General features: G+C 41.9%; 1 protein-coding gene across 1 annotated transcript in view; it reads right to left on the reverse strand.

The window, feature by feature from the left end:
• veph1 (ventricular zone expressed PH domain-containing 1) overlaps window positions 1-12932 on the reverse strand; it is a 244254-nt gene that overhangs the window by 74593 nt on the left and 156729 nt on the right. The window contains exons 7-8 of the mRNA XM_041178084.1: window positions 12290-12499; window positions 712-1103 (exon numbers count right to left, since the gene is read on the reverse strand). Of these exons, the coding sequence (XP_041034018.1) occupies window positions 712-1103; window positions 12290-12499 (602 nt within the window). The remainder of the gene's footprint in view (window positions 1-711; window positions 1104-12289; window positions 12500-12932) is intronic.

The following is a 12932-nucleotide window of genomic DNA, read 5'->3' on the forward strand; positions in this document are numbered from 1 at the left end:
CTATAATTATTCTCCCCACTGAGAGGAAGGCACCATTAATAAAAAGAACAAGTGTCAATTGTTGTTTCCTTGTTTGAAACATATTAAGTGGTCAACTTGGCTTGTCCACTTATAAAGAAAGGAGTTAAATTGATATAGTACCTTTCACATCCTTGGACAGTCCCAAAGTGCTTTACAGTCATTTAGTTTTGAAGTCCCATGGATAGTAATGAGATGAATGTCCAGTGAATTTGTTTTGGTGTTTATTTTTGTGGAATAAATGTTAGCCAAGAGGCTAGTTGAAATCATCCAATGTTCTTCAAATAGTACCATGGCACCTTTTAGTCTATTGCAGGAGACAAATGGGAATAAGGCACTGTGGTGAACTATCAGCCTAAGGATTATAATCCTAGGGCTGATAATCATTTTAAACAGAGTTAACTAACTGGTATCTGCAAATAATTCAAAAAAGAACCACAAATGCACTACTGTAAGTGTGTGTTACATGCAAAAGAAGACAAGTTGAAAATTTGTATTTATATTACATTTCATCATGTTTCAAAGCACTTCCTCCAAATAATAGCATCCCTGAAAATCCAGCCCTGCTTCAGCATTGGAATGTCAGTTCAAGTCTTGAAATGTGCTTGAACTGACTACCATCTAATCCAGGTACAGGAATGCTACCATCTGAGCTATGATTAAAAGAAAGAATTTATTATTTTATTGGTTTACCTTCAATAACACACTGATCTGGGATGGGGATCCTCTTCACCATTTCAGAAAAAAATGCCTTCACTTCATCAATATTTGCTTTCAAGTGCAGATAGAGTTGATCCTTTGCTTCCACATTACACACCAGATTTTCTGTACTACTTTCCTGAGATTTACTATTGATGATATCACAGGAATTTCTTGCTTCCTTCGGTGTAATATCAAAGTGAGAAAGAGAAAGCAACTGATGTTTATGTTCATCAAGTTCTTGAGCCAAAAGTTGCTTAACACTCCCTTCACTGAGTGACCTGTCTGAAAAGGTGATGTCTGTTGTAAAATCTCCATTCTCTCCTTCATCATTTTCAGAGCATATTGACTTTGTATACATTGCATGAAGAGCAAGGCTTTTTGACCTGCCATTGTGAAGAGATTAAAGAAAGCATTTACCTTAACATGAACATGTTACACATGAAAAAGATTTCAAAATATAAAAGGTACAGAATTTCTGGTTAATGTGTTACAGGTTTCTCAATAAAAACAATAGGAATGACAACATACACTGTGGCCCTGTGAAAACTGTGGCCCTTTTGGTGCATTCGTGCTGTGGCTTAAGAGGGAATGTATTGAGAAGGGCTGAAAAGGCTGACTTGGAAAGCTCCAGCCTAACATTAGGATTTCCGTGACTATGTGGTTATTTTCTGTTGTTTGGCGCTCAAATTTGCATCTCAGAATTTTCATTAAAAAAAAATATGGGGAATGGGGCAGGATCGCTTCACTGTTATGTTTTCTGTATTTAAATTGAACTCTATCCCCACTCCTCTTTCAGTGTCACCAAGTTGACATATACCACCTTATGGCCATGTTCACAATTCTCAATTTTCAACTGGACACCAGTGATAGTTTGTTTTTGTGTATTCTTTTCACACACAACTTCTACTCATTGCATTAACCCAGTGGCCAGACAGAGATGAATGATCCTATAGTATTTTTCAACAAAGCAGAGATTTTTCCAGTTTCTGGGCCAATATCATTCCCTCAACTAATAGAGGAGAATTTTCTCCCCGTCGGGGGAGTTGGGCAGGAGCAGGCATGGGCAGGCACATAGCCAATCGCTGCTCGTGATCGGCTGCGTACCGCCATTTTACGTGGGCAGGCCAATTAAGGCCCACTAAGCATGACTTGCACCCGGAAGCGCTGAGCGCTCCCTGTGCGGGTGGGGGAAGCAGGCTGAGTTGGGGCCTGCACTCTTTCGCGCATGCGTGTGAAGGAGCACAGAAATCTCCTTGAAGCACAGAGCTGCTTCAGGAAGATTAGTTTGAATTTTAAAAATTTTAATAAAGGAAAAAAAATTTAGGACATGTCCCCTCATGTGATAGCGTCATATGAGCTGGGACTTGTCAATGAATTTTATTAAAAAATTTTCTTAAACTTTAAAAACTTATCGAAACCTCATCCTGCCTGTAGATGAGGTTTCATGATAAATGTGATAGCCGCCTAGGCTTTTCACCTGTCTGCCAACCTTAAGGTTGAACGGGCAGCTCAGTTAATTATTTTAATTGGTTATTAAGTGGCCTTTGACAGTTCAGCAGATGCGCAGCCGACTCTGGTGCATGCCCGCCAAACTGAGGATCTGAATGATGCGCAGTGACGTCGGGACGCATGCCCGATATCACCGCGCGTCATTCTACAAGTTGGCAAGCGGGTCCCACCCCTAATCGCCGACCCGAAGATTCTGGCCATAATGTCAAAACCAGACTCACTGGTTGTTTGTTTCATTGGTGTCTGTGGGGTTTTGCTTAGCACAAAATGGCTTTCACTGTAGAATAATGGTTTAATAGTTATGGCAGTGAGATATTGATTTGTACCATGATGTAGCAGTGACATCAGCAATAATGTGCGAGAGACGGAGAAGATGGAATAGTCTGTACAAGAGAGATGGACTTAGCAAGAAGCTTAGAATGTACTATAGTGTAAATAGAGGAGTTTTTGAAGAAACACACTGGAGTTAGACCTAAGTCACTCATAAGTAGTGGGAAACATTCCCAATCCAGAGCAGGCCACAAGTTACCCGAAGAGAAATCCAAATAATAGTTAAATTGGAAACCATACCACAAACCATTCACAACTATCATCATAGGACCATAGGAATTACTAGGCTGGAAAAGATCAAAGCCCATCTAGTTTGCCTTCTGCCATCCTGGTAATTGCATGATACAATAACAATGGAATTGTTGATTAATAATAATAATCATATAAACCAGCACCGTATTTCAAAAATAATTTTTGTGACTGCTTTGAACGGTTAAGATGATGTGATTATTATTATTGGCTATCTCTCGCTTGCAAGGAATATTACTGAAATGGAGAAAGACTGCAGAAAGGTGCAGCACAGAGGGATTTGGGGGTCCTCATGCATGAATCACAAAAAGCTAACATACAAGTTCAGCAGGTAATAGGGAAGGCAAATGGAATGTTGGCCTTTACTTCAAAGGGGATGGAGTATAAAAATAAGGAAGTTTTGCTAAACCTGTACAAGGAACTAGTTGAACAACACCTAGAATACTGTGAACAGTTTTGGTCTCCTTATCTAAGGAAAGATATACTGGCATTGGAGGCAGACCAGAGGAGGTTCTCTAGGTTTATCCCAGGTATGGAGGGATTTTCTTATAAGGAGAGGTTGAGTAGGTTGGGCCTGTACTCATTAGAGTTTAGAAGAATGAGAGGTGACCTTATGAAACATATAAGATTCTAAGGGGGCTTGACAGGGTAGATGCTGAGAGGTTGTTTCCCCTTGTGGGGGAGACTAGGACCAGAGGGCAGAATCTCAGAATAAGGGGTCACCCATTTAACTCAGGGATGAGGAGGAATTTCTTCTCTCAGAGGGTAGTGAATCTGTGGAATACTTTACTGCAGAGGGCTGTAGAGATTGGGTCATTAAATATATTCAAGGCTGAGATAGACAGATTAAATGGCAGACTGGACTTGATGGGCTAAATGGCCTACTTCTGCTCCTATGCCTTATGATCTTATGGATTGTCTTCTATGAATCCAAAGATGGCTGATGAGGCCAATTTGGGATCTGCAGACTTTATGGCACATAGGGCATTTATCATCATATTGGATGTCTGGTCGTGTATTATCAGTTTGGGTCATGGCGTGTTCTTTTCGCCGGTCTCGTTTCTCATGTTCAATTTGTCATTGTTGGTTTGCAAAATGCTGGGATCCTTCCCACACACTCTGCTGCCATTTGGTTTGATCCAGGGAGATGGTCTCCCAGGAGTTGATGTCAATGTTTCATTTCTTTGTGTTGGCTTTCAGCACATCCTTGAAGTGCTTCTTCTGTCCTCCTCTTGTGCGTCTGCCTTGACTGAGCTGGGACAAGACTACCTGCTTTGGAGCCTGATACCTGACATCTGAACTATATGACCAACCCAATGAAGCTACTGGTGGATAATCATAGTCTCAATTCTTGTGGTGCGTGCTTGTGAGAGGACACTGATTTTGGTGCGTCTGTCCTCCCACTTAATAGGTAAGATCTTCCACAGCCAGCACTGATGATATGGCTCCTGTGCTTTCAGGTGCCTTCTGTACATTGACAATATTCAGCCCCGTAAGGTAAGGTAGGGATCACAATGACATGGTAGACCATGAGCTTTGTTTTAGCTTTGATATTGCGATCTTCAAACACTCACTTCCTCAGGTTGCACCCGCACATTTAAGGTGATGCTGAATTTCTTTGTCAATATCAGCCTTCTGTGAGAGATAACTTCCAAGGTACTGAAAGTATTCCACATTTTCCAGGCACTCATCATGAATCCTAATCAATGGGTCTGCAATGTGTGCACTTGGAGCTTGCTGATGGAGGACTTTGGTCTTCTGAATGTTAAGTGTTAGTCCTGTCTTCTCGTATGCCTCAGTAAATATGTCATCTATTCTCTGGAGATCCATTTCTGACATAGCACTTACGGTACAGACACAATGGGCCAAGTGGCCTCCTTCTGTGCTGTAAAATTTCTATGTTTCTACTGCAGTGTATTGGAGCTCAATGACTGAAGTCAGGGTGATCTTGGTTTTTGATTGGAGATATCAGAGATTAAATTGTTTACTCCCGTCAATTCGATAAACAAGCTGCATTTTAGCAGGGAGCTTGTTTCTAGTCAGATGGCGCATGACAGCAAAGAAGATTGAGAAAGTGTTGGGGTGAGGACACAATCTTGTTTGACTCCTGTCTTAACCTCAAAAGGGGCTGTAATGGATCCATTGTTAAAGGTCACTGCTCGCATATCATCACGAAGCAGGTGAAAGATGGTATTGAATTTTGGAGGACATCCATACTTCAGCACGATCTTCTAGAATGCCTCATGGTTCACAGATTCGAAGGCCTTTGTCAAGTCAAAGAATGCTATGTAGAGAGGTTAATGGTGTTCACGACATTTTCCTTGTAGTTGGAGAGTTATAAAAATCATGTTGGCTGTGCCTCTTGATGGCCTAAACCCAAACTGAGATTCAGGGAATAGCTCTTCAACAAGTTTTATAAGTCAGTTCTTGCAATGATCTTTCCTGCAATGGAAAGCAGGGAGATGCCTCTGATGTGATAAGACATTATTTAATACAAGTATTATGTATTATCTGCAAAATTTTAGTTGATATTGCATGTAGATTGCCTCACTGTATTTCAGAGAATATATTCAAAGGTCTGTGAAGTTGAATCAAAGAAACAATGAAAAGTTGGTTCACATCAAAAGATACGTGACCTCTTGTTTTAGGTAAGCACTTTAACTATTGTTTATATTATAGACTGATGTCCTGCAATTTATCTTAAAAAGACTCTTCCCTTTTAATAGGCAAACAGTGCAGTTTTTGATATTTTCACAAGATAATTTAAATCATCTACTGGAAACTTTGATAGAAGTATATAAATTATTTTAATAACTGGAGACCAGCCATTTGATCTAGACAACCCATTGTACCTTATTGCATACTGGTGTACAAATCCAAACTTCATCAAAAGCCATGGGCAGAATTTTCCCAGGCCAGTGGAGGCAGGTTCCAGGGTCTACAGAGTGTGAAAGTCCCAGACACTGACGTACAATGTCATTGTACCCTGTTCAAGTTTTCTCTGGGGTGGGATTAAAGGTGAGCAGGGAACCGCCTTGAATTTGACAAACAAGTGATTAAGAAGTGGCTGAGGTAGTTAAGAAGGCAATTAACATTTAATTTTACCGAGTGCTGGATTTCTAAGTCAGGTGACTCACTTCCCAACCTGTTTGCAATTTGCTAGGGTCACTGAGATGGAGGCACAGTGAGAGATCTTCTTCAGTGAAACTGACAGGCTGGGAAGGCTTTGTTCAGCGCACCTGAAGAACTACAGCCATGGTCAGATCCAGAAGCTGCTCTTCAAAGTACTTTCTTCTCTCAGAGAGAACTTTCACTGCTTGACAGATGATTGCCAACATCTTTGAAGGCATTTCTCCTGCCTGACACTTCATTCACCTTCAGCTGCACTTCCTTGCTGCCAGCCTTTCAGCATGGCATGAGAGCAGCTGATGTTTCTTGCCATGTTGTGTGCTCTTTTCTCTTGCAAGGAGAGAAAGCAAGAGAGGTGCGAGTGCTCACAATAACTTGTGTGGAAAAGAAGGAAGGATATCACCTGTGAAGGGTAACTGAGGCATGCGTGTGAGAGGGCAGTTTGGGTGTTGGATGTTCAGATCGGGACGTGAGGAAAGAGAGGAATGAGTGGAGCTGCAAAGTGTGTTGTTCTTCAGAATGTTGTGCAGGAGAATGCTGGGAAAGTCAAAATATGGTGCATGACACCTGGAAGTGTTAAACCACACCTGCCATGACCTGCTGAGGTTCTAGATCCTCTTGGTACATTGCCCAGAATGGAGGTGCCACATTGGGCTGCTGACTTCCATCCATGCCTGCTTGGTTAGAGATGTTGTCCTCTTCCCTCTGTCCTTGGGCAAGCTCACCTCACTATAGCTCCTCAGATTCCACAGAAGGACCTCCAGGTAAGAGTGAGACAACTTAGGGGGCAGCCTTTCCAGGTCTCCTCTGGTTGCTATAGCCTCAAAAATCCAAGTGTTGGTGAAGTGTTGTTCAATACCTCTATTGAGATTGATGCAATTACCAGCTCCATTATTCCCTCAATAAATTCTGCATCTGAAAAATTATAATCTCTGCCTTTCTCCCAACATCTACTAACCAACTGGTCAATAGTTTCTTTGGGCTATCATTTCAAATCAATGGATTCTAAATTTGACCTTAACTCTTAACTGATCCTCCAGCATTGAGTTTAGGCAGTTCCTTCATTACTGCTTCTGACAGTCCAGAAGTGTTGATGTGATGAAGGCCATCATTGCCAGTCACTAACTTTATCTTTATTGCCTGCTTGTCAGGCTCTGTGTCTAGTAGACACAATTACATATGCTGTCCAAACAATCTGATTTTGTTGTGCATGTCTGGAGCCTTCCAATTCATAACTGGATAATTTGTTGTCATGGTGTCAAAATTTCTTGCATCGTAAGAATCCTCTTTTCCAAGATTTCCCTTTTAAATAAATTTTCCTCAATAGAAAAAAAAATGAGTGCAGATCTACTGCAGCTCTAGGACTGGGCCCCTGCCATGGCTCGAGTTCTGTCATTTTGGTGCAGGGTCCTCCAACGAAGCTTTTGTCGGCAGGAAAAACCCACGATGCTCAATGGTTCTGCAGTCCCACTGCCCCAATTTAGATCAATTTTTCCCACCCACTTCCGCCAGAACACTCCCTTTCTGGTCGGTTACCATTTCAAGACACCTCCCCTTCACATACTCACTCTGTCAGAGTACCGATTCTCAAGGACAATTTTCGGATTGATCCTAAATTTTGCTGCTGCTGCTTCTTCCAACCATTTATCAGTGTTATCCAATACTTTTGGTTCCTCCTGTTTCCCAATGTCACCACTTTGTGATCGCTACCACTAAATGCGAATCACTGTCACAATGTGCACCACTGCCACTATGTTGTGTTATTGGCTCTTAACGCAAATGTACCAAACACTATGATAATGATTGGCAATCTAAATGAAGAGCTCTTTATCGGAGAACAACAGAATTCCAAGAGGGCTCTTCATCTGTTACCTGCTGATCAATACTTTTCCAACTACTATATCCTATGTTGTATCACTTCCTGTGATAACATATACCAAACTATTTACATATTCAGCAGTATGTTAATCCAAACGTTAAATGACTTGCAGTGCAAAGCAATATCACAACAGCAGGTACATAATTTTGCTGCTGCATTGGGAAGAATTAGATGATTCAGGGTTGATTTTACTTTAATCCAAACTGTGGAAATTTATCATAAGTGTGCAATTAAATTTAGTAAAGCTTAATTTCAATTTGCATATATTATCAAATTTTTAACTCTCTGCAACCATAACTACTTGGCCAGCCTGATCTCAAAAGTAGATTTTTTTGTACCAGTTTAATCTCAACATGCCAGAGCTGATCACCTAATGACTTTACTGTTCCTGTATCCTCAAACCAGTTGTGACATCTCAAGTCTACTTTGTTTATGTGGACAAGTTTCCATTAACAATTTTGAGTAAAGTATTTGGCTTTATGTTTTCTAAGTGGATCCTCTGAATTTTGAATGGTAGTCAGTGGCCAGGATTTCAAGGCCTGACCATTAACTGAAATCATAGGATAGAATAATTGAGTGAAATTACAACATTGGGAAGCTGTCCAACATATAAATCATGTGTTTGGCATCACAAAATAGCCAAAGCATTCATGCAATGAAAGCTTTTCTGATTCTATGGGTGGAATTTTACCAGCCTTGTTGGCGATAGGCTTAGAGGCAGGGGGCGTAAAATGATAGAGGAACGCGTTGGAGCGCATCCTCAAATTCTTTCTGCTGCTGGCCAATTTTCCCAGAGTGGTCCAACAGCAGGATCGAGAGCATATCTGGTGGTGGTAGGCAGCCAACTGAGCCTGTTAAGCAGCCAATTGACCACAATTTTATACAGGCTTTACCATTTTTCATGGGGCACAGGATTCCATGGAGCGTCAGTGGCCCGTCTGCCCAAAGGAAGCAAGAGCTCAGCATGAGGTGAGTGTGCTGGCAGCCAATGGGTTTTACTGCATTTAAAAGCAGACAGGCCTAGTTCAGAGAATCAAAGGTTGGGACCTTTAGAGGTATTGCAGAGTGTAAGGTCAGTACAGAAGGCTGTTAGTAGAAGGGTGTCTCTCAGGTAGTGAGGATGCAATGGAATGCAAACAGGGCAGACAAAGACAGTGCATAAGGGCAATAAAGCAGGTTAATGTTTGAAGAAGGTGTTATTAATTCAAAGCTTCATGGAAATATCGGAGGACCCATGTCTCCAAAGTCTGTGTCTGTCCAGGCAGGTGGTAGCGGAGCTGTGTGGAATGCTGGAGGAGGAGTTGATGCCAATGGAATGTGCTGGGCACCCATTGCTTGTGGAGGTGAAGGTGACTGTGGCGCTCAACTTATACATCTCAGAATTGATTGCCTGGAGACATATGCGGGATCTCTCAGTCAGCGATGTATATCAGTCAGGGCAATACATTAGGTATCGCACCAATCAGACCAGTTAGGCCACGAGGGTGATTGGACTTGGAACTATTACTGGATTCACCCGGGTCGAGGGAGGTATAGACTGCACACATGCAGCATCAGAGAGCAGCCAGGTATTTGTGTGTTTATTAACAGCAAGGTGATTCACTCACTGAATATTCATATAGTATATGACTACCACAAAAGGATCCTGCAGGTGTGTGCAAGGGAAGCTGCCATAACTTGTTCATCCTGGTACAGTCCCAGGAGCCTAAACTTTTCACTGCACCCAAATGCCTTCATGGTTAGATGCTGGATAACAAGGGGTATCCACTAAAGACATGGGTGCCTACACCTGCATGGAACCCAAGACAGAGGCAGAGGACATCTACAACCACTGCCATGTGACTACAAGGACAACCATCAAACAGGCAATTGGGCTGCTGAAAATGCAGTTCCGATGCTTAGACAGTTCCAGGAAGCCCTGCAATATACCCCACAAAGGGTCTCCTGCTGGTCTGCTGTGCTGTGCACAGCCTGGCTTGAAGGAGTAGCACTGGAGACAGATGACCGCATTAAATGCTCTGCCTCCTCCTCTGAGGATGAAGGAAATGAGCATCAAGATTCAGCGGCCAATGGCAAGGTACCAGCAGTACCAATAGCCATAACCATTGATATGTGTCTCTAAGGAAGACATGAAACACCCTATGCCCCCAGGATTTTCCTGCGATTTCCTGTAAAACTAGTGGACATGTGATAAGTATCTCCCTGTGGTAACCACAGTGGTCTGTCATGAAATGCTTTAAACATGATACCAACTGCATCGTGAGACTACTCCAGTCCTACACTCACCAGTGGTCTATATTCAGTGTCCATCATTTCATGCCCTCTATCTCAATGCTTCCACATATGAACATGGCCCAGTGGAATAGAAATAAACAGATGTCTAAGGATGCTTTTCACTAAACTTTAGAGTGCTCAAAACAATAACACCATCATTCAGCAACTACATATCATCTAACCTGATCTTTTTTAAAACTTATTTCTATAGAATTGACAGGTCCATGGGAAACCCACAGTGCTTTGAACATCTTGTAGCCTCTGCTCTACTGGAAGGCAACATAACATTTCTGAACATTGCAGATTGACCATTTCAAAATGAATCCTAAATATGCTTGTGTTTTTGTGTCTTTTAACATGTGGCTAAAATAGCAATTAAAGCCAAATGGTGTTGTTTATTCTCTGAATAGTAACACATGTTATATTGATCTGCTACAGCACTTCCAGGTAGGGGTCAATTTGTACTTTGATATAAGAGAATCTAAGTTAATCATATGCAAGTTACAGAAACTGTGCAACAAATAAACAAGATTTTATTCATTGGCATTAATAATAAACTAGTAAATAAATCTTGGATGTTTTTACACTCATTGTTTAAGGGCTGCCATGTGGAAGAGCCTGCCTTCCTCTTCCTGCTTTTCACTGCCTGAGGCTTGCATCTTGTTAGGTGGGCTTCATAGGAACAAATCCACATTCTTCAAATCTCTGGTACAATATTTACAACATCAGCGTTCTGCACTGCCATATCACCTTAGAGCATTTTTTTTTCAAATAAAGATTCAGTATGATTGCCAGCATGATAATATTAGAATTCTATTTTTTCCTTGGACACAAAGTAATGTGTCTTATTGTGGCTTAGATCCAACTTACTAAATGTTAATCGTACTACACATTGATATCACATCCATGTTTTTAAAAGGGTAAGCTGAAAAACTGTGCCAAGTTGGATTGGGAAACAACAAGCAAAAGATACATTTCATGCACTGTGAAATGCTAATGAGCAAGTATATTTTTCCAGTTATTTCCCCTGTGATCCAGAGACATAGTTAGCTGATGATGAAAGTTATGCAATTAATAAAATCACTATTCCTGATAAACAGATATCCTGTAAGAATCAATCCTCTAATCTTTGTTGGCAAATAGAACAATCATGCAAAACTGAAACATTGGCCAGAATTTTACACCCACCCCTCCCACGGAGACAAGTTGACAGGTGCGGGTACATAAAATTGGATGCCATGGCAGTGGCATTGTGCCTGTTATCCACCCAGCCCCTTGGGTATTTTACCCACAGTATTAGAGGCATCGGGCGGCTCACTCACCCGTGAGCCAAGTAAAGCTCTTAAGTGGCTAATTAATGGCAATTTAAGGGCCTCCTCCATCTGCTGCTGGTATTTTAACCATGGCAGGTGATGCCAATGCCAGGTGTCCTAGTGGCCTTGCTGTTAGCCTTCTGCTCAGCATCCTTTGTCCAATGGAGTCCCCCCATAAGGTATTTCCCTCTATGCTTCTGTACCTCCCCTCACTCTGCTGACCCTGGTCTCTCACCCCCCATCCCCCTTTGCCGGCCTGGCCCTGGCAAGACCCCAAACCTAGCTATGCCTGGGCTCCATAGGCTCTTCTTCTTCAAAGACAGGTTGCAGTCCCTCCAGCAGCCTCTGCTCCCCATAGCGCTGCTGGGACCAGAGCACTGCTGGCCATTTGATTGGGTGGCAGCTCCTGGAGGCAGGACTTCCTCCCTGATGGGGGTGCAAGTCCCACTTCAACCCAATTAATGGTCCTGCCACGTAACAATGGCTGCAAAGTGATCTGGCCAAGCAGATTGAGTTCGCCCCTGACCTTTGCACCAAAAAGATGGGGTTATCCTCCCTCCCCCGCATAAAATGCAGCCCAGTGGAATTTTGTAATTTTTCTAGTTCGTAGGTGTCCATAACACACAAAAATGAAATAGACAAAAATGCTAGGATTAAAATCTGAAATAAATGAAAAAAATTGCTGAAAATACACAACTGATGAGGGTCTAATGAAAACATCAACTTCAACAGATGCTGACGGACTTGTTAATTTGCAGCATTTTCTGTTTTATTCCAGGCTTCAGGGCAGATTTTACTGTACAAATAATTCCAAATATGTCTATGACTAATAATGTTGGGTTATAGAAATTTACTTTTAAATGTCTTTTAATAATGAGACTTTCACCTGTTAAATCGCATTGCTTTCCATTCCTCTCTTGACGCTTGGCCCAGGCTGTGCCGACGTACACGACTGGGGTCACTGCTCTCGTTCGTCATCTTTTTTTCAAATGCTCGTCTTTTCATCTGGAGCGTCTGAACTCCTGAATTTTCATTGATCATAGTCTCATCATTGTTGGAATCTGCAGCAGGTTCTTTCTCAGTTCCAGCTTCTGTTCTGTAAAAATACCAATGTTACTCTAAATGAGCAGTCATGAAAATATCCTTTCCCCTTTCACTTTGCTGTACAGGCAACTTTTTTATTGCTTCAATAAATAAAGCGTCAGAAAACTGGTTTATATGATTGACTTTCAGCTCTAAAATTTGATGTCAAGATTTAGAGGGGCTTGCGGTTTAGCAAAAGTGCTGCATGTACTGATTAATTATCTTCACAAGTTTATGCCAGTTTTAAGTGTTATTGCTCACACCGGTTTAAGTAGTTCAGGTTAAGTTTTCAATCTGGGGTCAGGAACACGATGCCTGGACGTTACTGGGTCCTGACATTGCGCTATGTCAGCCCTAATTGGGCCAGAGGCAAGTTCAGCACCCAATTAATGGCACCAGGTGCTGCCTGGAGATGGTAACTGGTTCTGGAGGGTGGTTCTCAAAGG

This window comes from Carcharodon carcharias, chromosome 2 (genome assembly GCF_017639515.1).
Source record: "Carcharodon carcharias isolate sCarCar2 chromosome 2, sCarCar2.pri, whole genome shotgun sequence".
Classification (NCBI taxonomy): Eukaryota; Metazoa; Chordata; class Chondrichthyes; order Lamniformes; family Lamnidae; genus Carcharodon; species Carcharodon carcharias.